This window comes from Heteronotia binoei, chromosome 8 (assembly GCF_032191835.1).
Source record: "Heteronotia binoei isolate CCM8104 ecotype False Entrance Well chromosome 8, APGP_CSIRO_Hbin_v1, whole genome shotgun sequence".
Lineage (NCBI taxonomy): Eukaryota > Metazoa > Chordata > Lepidosauria > Squamata > Gekkonidae > Heteronotia > Heteronotia binoei.
In genome coordinates, this window is record NC_083230.1 from 27,367,395 (window position 1) to 27,383,847 (window position 16,453).

General features: G+C 42.5%; 1 protein-coding gene across 3 annotated transcripts in view; it reads left to right on the forward strand.

Moving 5' to 3' along the window:
• Positions 1-16,453, forward strand: part of TSPAN12 (tetraspanin 12) — a 103,075-nt gene that overhangs the window by 20,846 nt on the left and 65,776 nt on the right. For 2 of the 3 annotated variants that reach the window (XM_060244841.1, XM_060244840.1), the window contains exon 3: positions 11,486-11,568. The exons of the other annotated variant lie outside the window; for it this stretch is intronic. In XM_060244841.1, coding sequence (XP_060100824.1) covers positions 11,486-11,568 — 83 coding nt within the window. The remainder of the gene's footprint in view (positions 1-11,485; positions 11,569-16,453) is intronic. 3 annotated transcript variants of the gene reach the window in all.

Below are 16,453 nucleotides of genomic sequence, written 5' to 3' on the forward strand. Positions count from 1 at the left end.
AGGACGTAGAATCTGTTTATTTCCAGGATCAGGGCAAGAGGTTTGTCAGGATACAACTAGGACAGGAATTCAGGATTCATATCAATTTAAGGTTGCCAGGTCTGTGTTGGAAAATACCTGGAGACTTTGGGGGTGGATCTGGGAGAGGGAAGGGTTTGGGGAGGGGAGGGGCCTCAGCATGATACAATGCCATAGAGTCCACCCTTCAAAGCAGCCATTTTCTCCAGGGGAGCTGATCTTGGCCAGGTGGAGATCAGTAGTAAAAGCGGGAGATCTCCAGGCCTCCCACCTGGAGGCTGGCAGCCCCATGAGGCTGACATTTCATCTAGGAATCCACGTCAATCTAGTTACGTCTAGACTGGACTACTTGGGCGTACTCTTGAAGAGGATTTGGAGATTGCAGCTAGTGCAGAATGCTACAACTGGATTACTGGCCCGGGCCAGTTATGTGACCCCTGTCCTACAATTATACCAGTTTACAATCAGCTCCCAAGCCCAATACAAGGTTTTGATTAAGTAATGAGAAAATGTATGTTCTGAATACCTGATGTAACCCTGGTCTTCAGATTTTTAAGGGCTCCGACTAGGAACACCCTCCCACGCTTGGATGTTTTCATTTAGGTCACATAACACTGTTTCTGTCATGTTTATATTAACAGTTAACACTGCAACTTTAAATGCCTGCTTCTTTTTTTCTGTGCAATTAAATAAATACCTAATTTAAACTAAGCAAATGTAGCCTGAGTTCTAAATGTCAGTCTGTGTGGCTTGATCAGTTATTTTCCCGGCAATCATGATAGTTGGCACATTCAGTGAAATTTTAAAGTAGCAATTTCATGGTGATGACTATATAACATCCTGATGGTTTAAAATGAAACCAGAAGTGATTTGGGCAGCCATCTGTAACAAGTAGAAAACGTTGAATTGGTTACTGTTGTGTTACGTTTATAATGTAGCATAAATGATATCTGCAGAGAGAATTTAGGATTGATATATTGGCATTTCCAGTGGAAAAAATACAGCTGCTTTATGGTTACCTTGTACTAGTATCGTGATCTCTGGTATGGTACCATTGTGCCTACTGATTTGCTTCTAGGGGTCCACTTTCTTCTTCCCCAAAGGAGAAAGAGCCAGTCTTGGCTTTCCTCCACCCAGCTGGAGCAGGAAATTTTTCAGAAGGCCCCAGGAATCATGGTGGTGTTTCCTTCCCCTATTGTTCTACCATTACACTGAGAGGAGCACTCATTCAGATATAGGTGCCCATATGGGAGGATGTGTGACTTGGGAGCCTGTCAATCTTTTGTGATTGCCCCCCCATGGCTCCTGTTTTTGGAATGGCCCGGAATCTCATGGCAGCAGTTTGGTTCTGGTGCATACTGAGTGTTGTTAGCTATGGGAAGAAAAGATGTATATCAGGCAGAAATGTCAGTTTTTAATTGCTTTAAGTTCTTGTAATCTTTCTTCATTCTACTGTGCTCAGCTGACACAAATCCTGAGAAAGCTACCTGTGCAAGTCCGCCTCCCTAATACCACTGGGAATAACCATGCAGTTCTAAACAGATTAAAACCCTCTAAATTCATTGATGTCAGTGAATATAGAAGGGTGAAACTGTGCTTAGAATTGCACTGTCTAGCACAGGGGTGTCAAACATGTGGCCCAGGGGCCAGATCAGGCCCCCAGAGGGCTCCTGTTAGGTGTATGAGCAAGTCTTCTTCCTTCTCCCTCTTTCTTGCTTCCTTCTGCTTTGGCAGGCTTGCACAATTGCACAAGAGCTATAGAGCAAAGCCTGGATTTTCTCCACTGGCTTGGACTCTTCCCTTAGGGAGGAAGGCGGGAGGGAGAGCTTGCTTTGCCAGGCTCTCTCAATTGCACAGTAGAGCTACTGAGCCAAGCCTCTCTTCCTTCTATTGGCTGAGACTCCTCCCCCTTCTCATCCCCTGGGGAGGGAGGGAAAGAGCCAGAGCTTCCTTTGCCCAGTTCCCTCGATCCCATGGTAGAGATACAAAGCACCTTTAAGGCCAACAAAGTTTTAGTCAAGGTATGAGCTACAGAGAGAGAGAGAGCGAGACAGAGAGAGAGTTTTGTTGGGTCGTTATGCCAGGGCTCTCCTGGGTGCAGCTAGGTTTGCCTCACCCTTTTCACTGTATTCATGCCTTCTAGATCCAGTCTTTCTCAGTAGGAAAGTAATATGAACTGTTTAGATGAAGAATAACAACAAGCCAGTAAGGTGGATTAGGCTGAGAGGGTGTTTCCAGACCAAGTTCATCTAGCACATTTCCTTTGTAAACTGGAGATATTAACCTAGGCTTCCTATATAAGTTGGCTAATATTGACAACTATACATTGCTGTCTGTGTATTCTTGCATTGCCTCAAAGAAGTTGCAGTTATTCCTCTGGGAAATACTATAGTTTTGTAGACAAACACATAGCCCTCTGTCTTTGTCATGGTGGCTTCATATGCTCTTGACCAGCCCATGAAGCAAATTATGTACAAAAACTCACAATGTGCAGCCATTTCATGTTTTCCTCTGGGTTCCAGGGCACGGAATATTTATTTATTTATTTTATTGGATTTATATCCCACTCTCCCCACCAAAACAAGCTCATGACCAATTTTGACCATGAAATTTTTGTAATACGTATCAATAAATCAAAAGTAGGTTTGCAACTTACGGACACACATCTGAACACCTGAACAGTGTGCTCAAGGTGGATACAGCACAGCCATTGTCCCAGATTTTGATGCAGTAATTCAGAGCAAACAGTGTGAGTTATCAGAGACTGTTAAATAAGCAAATATTGCAAGAGTACTAATGTTTTAAGCATGTTTTAATTTAAGTTTTAAATAATCTTTAATTGTGTTTGTCTGCGCCCTTTATAAGGGTTATGTCTTAGCTACCTGGCATTACATTTTGTGATACGCATGGCCAGGTCCAATAAGGTCTCATTTATGTCAGATCTGGCCCTCATAACAAGTGGGTTTGACACCCCTGGTCTAGCATTTAACTGTGTTTGGCTACTAATTTCACAGGGAACTAGAGATGTTCAAATCACATGTGAATTCTTGGACCGTGTGCTGCTAGGTGGGGACGTTACATGTATTGCTGCAATGTCACTCTCTCCCCTCTGTGTGTTTAAAAAAATGGTAATGTGGTAAAAGGTTCTAGTGTACCCTTTTTTTGCTTGGGTATTTTATTATAGAAGTGTTAAAATGTGCCCCAGCTCAAGTCTGAGCTGGTATAGCTTGAGTAGAACTGTAGATTGTAATTTTTTCTGAGTGTGTTTGAACAGCCTGTGTGTTTTGATTGGGTATAGGGCTAATTAGGGTTGCCAATCCCTAGGTGGGGGCAGGGGATCCCCCAGTTTGGAGGCCCTCCCCTCGCTTCAGGGTCGTCAGAAAGCGGGGGGAGGGGAGGGAACTCTGTTATTCCCTATAGAGATTTATTCCCATAGAAAATCATGGAGAATTCCTAATCACCCTTCTAGAAAACCGTAACTGAGGCAGCGTTGATGCTTCTACTGGCGACAACCACCTAGGCGTTCTATCATATATTCTCCTCTTTACTTTTATCCAAACTTCATAAAGAGATTTGCGTATTAAATGATTTTTAAAATAACTTTGTGATTTCTCAATATACCACATATTTGCGTGCCAGCCTGCCTGTAAATCAAATCCTTCTAGTGCTAGCAAACGAGTATCCTCCAAAATTACCCAGTCTCTCAACCATAGGGTTGTACAAGCTATATGATATATCTCATAATCAGGAAGGCCCAGACCTCCATTCTCTTTTTTGTCTGTTAAAACCTTCCATCTAACTCTGGGTTTCTTTCCCAGCCAGATAAAAGTTCTAGACAGCTGATTTAACTTAACAAAAAACGCCTTCTTAACTGCAAAGTTTGCCATTTGGAACAAAAATAAAACTTTGGGAAGTATATTCATTTTAAGTAATGCCACTCTCCCCATAAATGATAGTCTCAAATTAACCCATTTTTTAAGTAACACCTCTATTTCCTTTAATAAGGGAATATAATTATCCTCATATATTGTACTGTATTTATCTGAGACTACTAAACCTAAATATCTTACTTTTTTATCTCTTCTAAATCTTGTCTTCCTCTCTAAATCACCCGCAGCCTGTAACGTCATATTTTTAGTTACAATTTTTGATTTGTCTTTATTAATTTTCAAACCCGCATTCTCTCCGTATTCATCTAAATGTTTCAGAACCACCTCCACCGATTTACTCAGATTTATTGGATGAAAATAGTAAAATTAGAAAGAAGGATGATTTGGAAGCAAGGGGAGTTAAAATTGATTGGTGGGTAATGACGCAGATATTATCGAAATATAATAAAGACAAAATAGCAGGCTTTACTAAAGAGAATTTTGACTTTGATATAATAATTGCTACAAGACAGGAAAAAGTTATTAAGAAGGTTTATAACTATTTGATGCAAATGAAGCTAGAGGAGGAAACTGTAAAAGAAACGATGATAAAATGGTTGAATGATTTAAAGATAAACATAACCTTAGATCAATGGGAGTTATTATGGAAAAACAATTATAAGATTATAAAGCCTGTCAACTTTCGAGAAAATTTCTTCAAGCTCTTTCATCGATGGTACATTACCCCGGTGCAGTTAAATAAGATTAATCAGGCTATCCCACCCAAGTGTTGGAAATGTGAAACGATGATAGGATCTTTCTATCACCTATGGTGGACGTGTCATGTATCAAAGAGATTTTGGAAAGTTATTCATGGAATATTGGTAGAAATACTTAAGGTAAATTTTGCTTTGAAACCAGAAATTATGTTACTTTCGTTAGTTAGAGATAGTGTACCCCGTGAGGACGAGTATATTACAGTATATATTTTGACGGCGGCCAGAATTTTATTCGCCAAGTGTTGGAAATTAAAGGTGGTCCCACAGAAGGAAGACGTAATTCAAAAATTTTTACAAGTGGCGGAAATGGATATTTTGGCCAATCTGGTTAAAGGGATCCCAAAGAATGTAGCGAAAGAAAGATGGGAGAAAGTATATCTGTGGCTGGATAAAAATTGAAATTTGAGACTATTAATAATTGTTATTATATTGTTTTCTATGAGGTATGTTGGTTTGATATTTATTTGTGATGTGGGCTTTAATACCACAATCCATCTCTTCCTGTAAGTAATTAAGTGTTATAGGATGGTGTAAATCCTATTTCTTTCTGTTATTTTTTTTTTTTACTATATGTATGAACTGAAAGACTGGAAATAAAATCGAGGGAAAAAAAAAGAAAATCATGGAGAATTGATCCGCGGGTATCTGGAGCTCTGGGGGCCCCCGTTTTTTGGGGTAGAGGCACCACATTTTCAGTATAGCATCTAGTGCCTCTCCCCAAGATACCCCCCAAGTTTCAAAAAGATTGGAGTAGGGGGTCCAATTCTATGAGCCCCAAAAGAAGGTGCCCCTGTCCTTCATGATTTCCTGTGGAAGGAAGGAAATGAAAAGGTGTGCCGTCCCTTTAAATGTGATGACCAGAACTCCCTATGGAGTTCAATTATGCTTGTCACAGCCTTGATCTTGGCTCCACCCCTAATGTCTCCTGGCTCCACCCCCAAAGTTTCCTGGCTCCACCCCCAAAGTCCTCAGATATTTCTTGAATTGGACTTGGCAACCCTAGGGCTAACAGATTTTAAAGTTTTTCTGGATTGTGCCCAAGGGATGTGATCTGAAGTCTTTTATGAGCAGGGGCTTCCTCTTTTGTTTACTGATGGGAAATACTCTGCCTATTAATGGGAAATTCCCTGTTGTGTTTAGCATGTTCCTCTGCGCATAAAAGAACACATGAAAGGCCCTGTTTGTGTTGATCTCCGCAGGAGTATCAGCGCTAATGGACCATGACCAAGTGTTTGTGATCCAGTAGCATAAGCAGGCTGTGCTCATATTAAAGGAGCAAATTTGTGTGAGAAAGCTAGTGGGAATTTGTGTTCCTGATTTATTGACACACTCTGAGGGGAAATGCTTGTGTTTGCTTAATACAGGCATAAAGTCTTAAAGGCTAATTTTTGCGTAGGAGTTCTAGCTCCTAATTTTATTGAATGTCTGTTTTAATTTTGCATACTAAGGGGAAAGAGGCAGGCCAGATAATCCTTATTTTCTCTTGTAAACTAACAACTGTGTAATATCAGAGTGAGTCATTTGGAATTTGTAGATACAGACAAGAAAGATTCATCTGGAAATCTTCAGAATTCAGTAGGAGGAAGTGTTGAGAAGAACAAATTATATTAGAAGCACAGATGCTGTGTGGGCTGATGGTTTTTTTTTTTTTTCCTGCAGTCAAAAGCCAAAAGTGCATATTGAATATATAATCCAGATGCCAGATGGCTTCCACTTATGTGTTGTCTTTGTCTGGGTAATAACCAGGCTGTTTCTTTTTGGTATGTGTGGGGTATTACCCAGAGTATTCTTTACACATATCTATCTTTGACCATCCATAATTCAAAAAGATATTAGGCTTGTGTTACTTATATAAAAAATGAACTCTTATTGAAACGTTTTGTGGCCTACTGAGCACAAGATCATGGCATTTACATTCCAATTGATTATGTCTCAGAATTCCTTCTTAAAACAAGTACCAGACTCTATTAAACTTTTTTTCTATTCATGTAGGGTTGCCAAGTCTTACCTGGTTCCTGGTGGGAGACTTTTTAAAAATCCAAATGCGAAGGGTTTTTTACTCAAATGGTAGAATGTCCCCCGCATGATGTGCCTGGCACTATGACATCACTTCTGGGTGATGTCATCATGCCAGGCATGTCAGGCAACAATGGAGTTCTTTGGGGGTAGGGCTCCTTTTACCACCCAGCTCCATGCCAGCAAGTTGCAGGCCCCAAAATTGGGGGAAACCCCACCATGGGCGGGGGAATGGGAACCCTCTACTCATGGGAGATTTTTGTTTCCTAATAGGTCTAGACAATGGAAGATCTGCATGTCATATCAAACCATCCCAAAGTTTTCTTCCATCTTTGTATCTGAAATGACAAGCATGTAGATGGGTTGCTACATCCATCTGGAAGCCATCTGTAGGTTGCTATTTCAGAGGTTCCAAGAGTGTACATTATTTGACTCCTTTGCCCTATTCAAGTGACCCCCTTCCGCAGTCTATATATTTCTACCATGACTCTTTGTGGCAGTGTTGCTGGCCGAGGAGTCTGCAATCTGTTCTCCAGCACTAAATTGCTCTGCTTCTTCTATTCAAATCCATGTTAATATCCAAAGTAGGATCTCTTTTTAGCCAGCCACCTGCCTACCCTGTAATTTGCTTTGGTCAGATCCATTATAGTTCCCTACCACACCCAAAATGTGGTATATTTATTGTATCTATTACAATGAAATGATCTGCTTCCATTCTGATATTTGTGTGAATTGGTTTAGTTAGTTTCTGTTTGTTAGCTAGAAGCAGAGACTTCATGGGCTCTCTGGTTCTGAAAGCAGCTGCTGACATCTGTTACCTAATAAATGCTGTTTAGAGCACCCCTGTCTCTGCTATATGTACCTGAGAGCAGGATCCTGTGAGTACACTAATCTCAACCTAAAAGTATAAGGGAATATTATGCCAAGAGTCCCAGTGGCATCAGAGTCTATGGGCCTTTTCACACTTACCGGTGGAAACCGGAAGGGAGTCGGTATTGTGCCGCTTGCAGTAATCCGAGACAGCGATGGGAGTTTTCATACACATGTTTTTTTCCCCGGTTGGGTTCCGTGATTGAAGCGTGATTGAAGCGAGCCATTTCACACTGTTCCGCTCTTATCTCGCTTCCACCAGCGCCAGCCGGTTTCGCGCCGTTTTTCGCCCGCCGGAGCGCGATCTCCAGCTTTTTTTTTTGGGAACGTCAGTTTAGATCGATATAGCGATATATCGCTATATCGACCTGTCAAAACAGCACCACCATAGGGATTGCAACGGAGCCTAGCCACCCCTATGGTGGTGCTGTTTTGACAGGTCGATATAGCGATATATCGCTATATCAATCTAAACTGACGTTCAAAAAAAAAAAAAGCCGGAGATAGCGCGCGCCGGCGGGCGAAAAACGGCGCGAAAACTGCTCCCGGGTTAGATACTGGACATTTCACACAGCACCCCATAGCGATTTCAACCCGGAAGGAGGGGTTGAAAAGTGGAAGAAGCTGCTCTTTGTTTGTGACGACTCAGGCATGCCTCACTACCGGGACAGCCGCGGGAGTGTGAAAAGGTGAGAGTATTTCGGTAGCAGCCAGTTACTGAATCGGGTCTGTCTGAAATGCCAGCAGAAACCCGTTACTGTTCAGTAACTGGCCAGCTGCTATACCGGAATACTTAGGCTGTGTGAAAAAGCTCTATGCCATACAGTAGATGAGAGGTGTTTCTAGCTGAAGAGAAAGTGCCTCATTAACTGCCTAACACAGTAACCTCAGGATTCACAAAAATTCTAATTGGCCCCAAGAAGAGGAGTGTACATTCTTGTTCCAGTAGAGGAATGATCAGGATAGCATTGCAGGAGTAAGGAGGGAGTGAAATTTAAAATGGATGTCAATAACCACACAGAGGAGAACTGGATTTTATTATTTGGATCAGGTGAGCAAGACCTGCCCCAAAAGAAATACTGAGGCCTAGCCAGTCTGTTTGCTTTGTGAAGTTTCAGAATGGGGAATGAGAACAATTGAGCAAATGCCTGAAAACTCTCTTCTGGATTTAAGCAGGTGGCAGTAGGAAGCAGGCCAGCCCAGAACAAGATGAGTTCTATTTCATCACGGTGTGGGGAGGACATGGAGTGCTGGCGAAGAGGAATTGATCCTGCTTCACTGGGGGAAGCTGTGGTGGGCAAGCTCAGCACTGCAATTTCCCCCTTTCTGGATTCTAGTTCTCACAAGAATACAGGGGGAAAGGGAAATGGGGAATTTTTTTGCTTGTTTTGTTATCACCTCTTTTGGGTGGAAATACATCTTAGCAATAAACACAGAAATAAACATAGGGCAGCATACATTAATGTCTTAACTGCTTTTATCCCTGCAACAACCATGTGAGGTAGGCTCAGACAAGAGCGTGCCTGCCCTAAAGGTACCCAGTAGGATTCATAGCTGGGTGGGGAATTTGAATCTGGTTCTCCTAGTTCAGTGAAGTAACCACTATACCATACCAGTTCTAAATGCATTTATATGGAGATACCCTGGCCATTCCATTGTTATTTCAAAGTAAGGCTGACTTTGAACATTATGAACTTCCTACGCTGAAAGCAGAGAAAACTGGGTGTAGCTTGTCATTTGCGAAAATTATACATATCTGCCATTGAAGAATATATACCTGACCTGCTTTTTCTTCCCTTTCAAGATTTTCCTGACAAATGTGCACTCTCTAGTTTGTAGTGGTCCCAGTCTACAACTGTATCTATCCTCCTTCCTTCCTTCCTTCCTTCCTTCCTTCCTTCCTTCCTTCCTTCCTTCCTTCCTTCCTTCCTTCCTTCCTTCCTTCCTTCCTTCCTTCCTTCCTTCCCAAAACAAAACATGTTTTTTGGGGAAAAAACTGAGAAAAAACTTGTTCCCCTCTTTCCCCTATCAAAAAAGATGTGGTGGGCATGAACAAAATATTTTCTATGGCTCTTGTATGCGTCACACAATTTTAGTACCCTTTTATTTAAAAAAAATGAATGACAGGAATTTCTGGTTCTAGTGTCTGGATGGTGTTATCTTATTATTGCAGTCAGTTTGAAAGAGTTAAGACAAAGAACATTAAAAACATGTAAAGTCCCATGCTGCTGTTATAAGCTGAACGTGCTTAACTGAGGCAGTTTGATCTCTGGCTCTTATGTAGGATCTCATGAGTTGTGGCTGAAATTACCTCCGCAAATGTATCATAGACTTACTGTACCAATACAAATAATTAAATCTCCCCTAACACTAGAATAATTGAAGAGTCTGCTTAGGAGATCCAGTTTTCTCAATTCGTTACTTTTAGCCTTACTGTATGGGTGTAGAAGTCTTCCCATCCTTAAACCAGTAGAAATCAATAGGCTTAGGATGGTAAAAAGTATTATATCTGCCTGGTCTTCAACAGAACTTTGAAAGATTGTTAGAATCTAAACAATGCTAACAACTAGCTTCAGTCTAGTGAACACACACACATACACATTCACAAAGCAGCCAAAATAAACACAGTTTGCAAACACACACTTTTGTAATCTATGAGGCAAATTACTCACAAGTTGCTGAATGTAGCTATCTGCTGCATTTCCACCAACTTCTGCAGACTAATACAGGAAAATGAAAGGTTCTAGTTTTTCTTTTACTATGCAAATAACTTCTGTAAGGAATGTAAAACAAATGGGGGTGGGTCTGGGCTGGCTTCCCTTTCTCACAGCTTCACAGACTCTGGGAACAGCCAGTGGCTTTGCCAGCTCACCATCCAGCCTTGCTTTTAGTAAGACTTAAAGACACACACATCTTCCAAGTTTCCAAGCTTCTTCTAAGCCTTCGGAAGTGGAAAGGCACATTGTGACTGTTGGGGTGGGGCTTCCCCCTGTTGGCTGGCGGTGTGGGGAAGCCTGCAAAACTGGGGATCCCCCACTGGAACCTGGGAACTGGCAAGCCTAATTTCTATGCAGATACTTGCAAGTCCTATTATGTGGGGTTTTAACTAGCTACATTTTAAAAAAAAGTTTTAGGATTTTTCTGTAAACCTGGAGGTTTCTCAGGGCTTGCAGAAAACTTAATTTTAGGCCCCCCCCCCCGCAAGTTTCTGGTCCACATGATAGGGCTACCCAATGGTGTTACACATATTAAGTATTCCCAAGAGTTTTAAGGGAATAAATCCTTGTAACTGTAAAATGCACAATCATGTTTATTTTCATTTTTGCTAACCTATGTCTGATAAAACACCAGGCATTGTTTAAAAATTTGCAATTTTAGAAAATCAGCAACTAGAATTGATCCCATTAAATATAATTTAATTCATGGACCTGAGTTGACTATTTGTTCAGCCATAGCCACACAGATGTTTCAGGTAGCCTTGAACAAAGCTACAGTTTCTTTTGCCCTAGTCATCTGGTAGTTGTTTATACAATGGTACCACGTTTTCTTTTGCAGGTTGCTGACTTTTTATATTAAAGTAGCTTGTGGATTTCTGTTATGAAATCTCTGCAGGAATTATTAATCCTACAGCAAGCAGCAAATAAAACCTCAAGGTTTATACTCTCTCTGAGGAGTATAGTTTTGAGGAACACAGTTAATACTTGAAATCGCTCCATTGAGAAATACGATGTTGCAAGGTATTAGTAAATTGGAGAAGAGCAGATTGCTGTGTTTAGAGAAGTAATACTTTAGTAATTCATCTGCTTGCGGCACTAAGTACAGAAAAAAAAAATATTCTGTGTAAGGGCACACTGCTGATAAAGCTGGTTTAATAACAAAGCCTGCTCTAAATAAGTGTTTGCTAAATAAAATCCCTGCTTTTTTTTTCCTCAGTTGATGTCCATCACAGTTTTAGCAGTTTCTGCCTGGATGAGGGACTATCTGAATAATGTTCTCACTCTAACTGCAGAAACAAGGTAGGCTTCACCCTTCTGGGAAGCTTAGTCCTTTTTTGCCTATAGCAGGGTTTTAAAGGCGTATCACAACTGACTGAGGTAAGGGGGTGGGTGCCTTGTGGATTGTCATATTTTTGATGCTAAATATGGGAATGAGGGTAGGAATAACTGGTGGTAGTATTGTCAGAATGCAGAGTTAGTGGGTGAGATAAACGTCTGTTGGATGAAAGAGTTCAGTGGAAACTTTGAAATTCACTCTTCCTTTATACATAGGAAAGTGGTACCTGTTGTCTTGATCTTCTCTAACAGGTTGTTTTATTTTATTTATTTTAAACGTTTTTATTCTGCCTTTCCATCTGATTAGGGTCCCCAAGGTGGTGCATGTTAAAAACATTAAAACATATGAACAATTTAAAAAGGGCATTTAAAATGAAAAAAAAAATTCAATAAAAACATGGAGGGGCTGTGGCTCAATGGTAGAACATCTGCTTGGCATGCAAAAGGTCCCAGGTTCAATCCCTAGAATCTGCAGTTAAAAGATCTGGCAGTAGGTGATTTGAAAAACCTCTGCTTGAGACTCTGGAGAGCTGCTGCCAGTGTAGACAATATTGATTTTGATGAACCAAGGGTCTGATTCAGAATGAGACAGTTTCATGTGTGTTCATATAAACAGGCCTCGGATTCAGCAGGAGCTCACAGGAGCACAGCTCCTGCACCTTTCTGAGAGTTTCACTTCCTCCTTCCCACCTTGTCCATTGAATAGTAGGTGCAGCTGCATAACAATCCCTGGATGAGCTCCACCACCTATTTTTCTACAAAGTGACCCCTGCATATAAACAAAACACCAGAACCAGAAAGGAGGGCCAATAATGGTTATTGGGGGTATGCCAAACAAAACAATCTTTACCTGCTGGCAGAAGACACCATTAGATACATCTTGTTTGGAAAGGAGCTCCAAAGTTTTGGTGCCATGACCAAATAAGCCTTTTCTTGGGTTGCCACCTGTCACATGCTGGGGCCAGTGCTGGGGCCAGGTCAGGGGAAGTCCAGGGGCAGTCCAAGGTTTGTAGCTGGTGAGCAAAGAGGGTCCGATGCGCCAAAGCCGAATCACAGTCCAGGTATCACAGGTCAGAGGTCCAGGAGCCGAAGTCAGAAGCCAGAGTGGATGCTAGAACGTCAGGTAAGCAACTAGTTGCTTCCACAAAGCCTCCTCCAAAATCCCACAGCTATATAGCCTTCTGCTGTCTGTTGCCCATTTGAGCTAAGTGCTGACTCAGAGGGCGGCCAGGATCCTGCTGAGACTCAAGCATCCTTACTCCTAGAAGAGCCAGGATCCTTTTAAAACTCAGGGCTCAGGGAGCGTCTTGCTCGTGAGCGAGCCACCCTCCTCCAATCCCTGAGGTCCTGACGAAGGCGGTCATGCACACGAGCCACCTGAGAGGGCGAGGCAGGGGGGTTTGGATCTTCTCCTGCAGGAGGTAGGGGCACTGGTGCAGGTGGCCAGAGCACTGGTGCAGGTGGCAGGGTCACAGTTTCTTCTGCAGGCTCAGCTTCTTCTGCAGGGTCCCCAGCACCCATGACACTACCCATCTAGACTCTGTTGGTGGGGGCAACCAAAGCAAGGCCTCCAAAATTACTGAAGTGAATGGGTAGGTTCATACAGGAGAAGGCAATCTTTAAGGCATGTTAGTCCCAAACATATAGGGCTTTAAAGGTCAATATTAGCACCCTGAACTGAGCCTGGAAGCATACTGGAAGCCAGCATAAATGGAACAAGAATTGAGTGATGTTGTCCCTACAACCCATCCCAGTCAACACTTTGGCCATAGCATTCTGCAGCTTCCAGACAATCTTCAAGGACAGTCCCTCACAGAGCCAGACCCTATGAGTGGGGGGATGGGAAAGGGGGTCAGCAGGAGCATTGCACCAGCACCCTTGGGCCCAGAAAGGGGCCCAAAGGGAGCTCGAGAATTTCCTAGGGTCCCAGGATGAAGATTAGTATTTATATCTTATGTTTTATTCTTAAAAAGGTAAAGGTAGTCAGTCCCCTGTCAAGCACCAGTCATTTTCAACCCTGGGGTGGCGTTGCTTTCACAATATTTTCACGGCAGACTTTTTACGGGGTGATTTGCCATTGCCTTCCCCAGTCATCTATGCTTTCCCCCCAGCAAGCTGGGTACTCATTTTACCAACTTCGGAAGGATGGAAGGCTGAGTCGACCTGAACCGGCTACCTGAAATCAGCTTCCGCTGGGATTGAACTCAGGTCGTGAGCAGAGAGTTCAGACTGCAGAACTGCAGCTTTACCACTCTGCGTCACTCTACATTGCATCTTTTGTCTGTGTGTTGATGTCAGCCGTGTGGTACAAAATATTAGCTCCAATAGACAACTGCAATAAGGTAATCCAAGCCAGAAATGCTACATTGGATGTTGAAGCAGAAAACATTGAAGCACTCCTTACAGACCTTAAAAAATTTCAAAATGACTGGAAATGCTTATGGAATGAAGTCAGAACTGTTGCATTGATCCTTAAGATAGAAATCAAATTCTCTCATGAATGTGGTGGAGTTACACACAAGAGGGCAAGACTACGTAATAACAGACCTGATTCTAATTCACCAGAAGAAGCCTACTTCAGAAAATCTGTGCTTTATGTTTTGGTAGTTAGTGTTATAGCAGGATTAGCTGTCAGATTCAAAGCTGTGAAGCAGTTGGCTGAAAAGTTCAATTTCTTGCGGAAATACGTCACCATGAAAGTCTGAAAGTGACTTGAAAGGAAATGCTTCAAATCAATTACCTTACTGATGAGGATTTTTTTTGACTGAAATGCAGCATTTACATTCAGTACATAAGGCAAATTTTGGAAATGCACAGGTAAAACCATTGGAATGTTTTTATTTCCAGTTGTTTGTGTCAGTTTACCTATTTCCAGATGTTTGCGTCAGTTTACAAACTCTTTTAACAATTCTAGCTACATTAGCTTCTGCAGAGAGATCATTTAACAAACCCAAGCAGATTAAGAAGAAGAAGATATTGGATTTATATCCCGCCCTCCACTCCGAAGAGTCTCAGAGCGGCTCACAATCTCCTTTACCTCCCCCCCCCCACAACAGACACCCTGTGAGGTAGATGAAGATATTGGATTTATATCCCGCCCTCCACTCCGAAGAGTCTCAAAGCGGCTCACAATCTCCTTTCCCTTCCTCCCCCACAACAGACACCCTGTGAGGTAGAGGAAGATATTGGATTTATATCCCGCCCTCCACTCCGAAGAGTCTCAGAGCGGCTCACAATCTCCTTTACCTCCCCCCCCACACAACAGACACCCTGTGAGGTGGGTGGGGCTGAGAGGGCTCTCACAGCAGCTGCCCTTTCAAGGACAACCTCTGCCAGAGCTATGGCTGACCCAAGGCCATGCTAGCAGGTGCAAGTGGAGGAGTGGGGAATCAAACCCAGTTCTCCCAGATAAGAGTCTGCACACTTAACCACTACACCAAACTGGCTCTCTTAAGAATTTTTTAAGGTCTTCAGTGTCTCAAGAACCTCTTACAGATTTGCACAGGCTGAGTATTGAATCAAACATTCCCAATGTGAGGATCAGTCGGGTATCAGTCAAACAAACTTCTCTGATGAAACCACAGGTACAGTTTATTAGTACTGAAATGCCAGCACTAATCTGTACATGACCAGTGTTGCCAGAAATGAGTATCAATGCTTACTATGGGGTAGATATAGGGCAGTTGCTCAGGTACATTCTGGTGCCCTTTCCTCCAGCCTCCAAGACATTCAAGCATATTCCCACCGCTTTCAGTTCAAGGTTGCTATAGTTAGGAAGGTATCCTTGGAAGGGCCAGATGCCTTAGTAATGAGATAAGCTTAGGAAGCATGGGATACACCAGAGTTAACAGCCAAAGTGAAAGTACAGAAGTTCCTGATTCCCGACCCTCACCTCCGTTCCACTCTCCTCCCAACAGACATTGATTTAACAAAAAGTATAGCTCATGGCAGTATGGAACGACAGCATGGATCATGGCAGGCACACCTGACATCCAAAACAGTTAATTTTAATTCTGTCATCAGAAATTTTTCACAACCCCCCCCTCCCCCCCAAGAAAAGCTCATTTTTAAGTAAATACAAAGCTTTTTTTAAAACCATAGTGGATTTTTTTTTTTAAAGATGGGCAATGGAGCAGGAAAAGAGCCTTGAATTTTCTTATGCACCACCTCATAAAATTCCTCTCAGAGGCCCTGCAAAGAACACATAGCAGTTATCTGGAAAGCCAGTTTGGTGTGGAGAGCCAGTTTGGTGTAGTGGTTAAGTGTGCAGACTCTTATCTGGGAGAACCGGGTTTGATTCCCCACTCCTCCACTTGCACCTGCTGGAATGGCCTTGGGTCAGCCATAGCCCTGGCAGAGGTTGTCCTTGAAAGGGCAGCTGCTGTGAGAGCCCTCTCCAGCCCCACCCACCTCACAGGGTGTCTGTTGTGGGGGAGGAAGGGAAAGGAGATTGTGAGCCGCTCTGAGACTCTTCGGAGTGGAGGGCGGGATATAAATCTTCTTCTTCTTCTTTTAATCATCAAAAAACGTTACACTTCTAATACTTGTCAGGTCAAATGTTCCGAGATTCCCATTGATAAAGGTGGTTAAGCAAGGTTGCATTTTAGCCCCCTCCCTGTTCAACCTTTTTCTTAATGACCTAGCTGTTCACCTAACATATCCAGACTGTCATAGCCCCAAACTTGAAGCAATCCATGTCCCTTTATTACTTTATGCAGATGACACTGTGCTTTTATCCTGTTCCAGAGGAGGTCTAAGGTGGCTGTTGTCTCGATGTTCAGCTTTCCTCGCGAACAATAAGCTACAGCTGAACTATGAGAAATCTAAAATTGTAGTCTTCTCTAAGAGA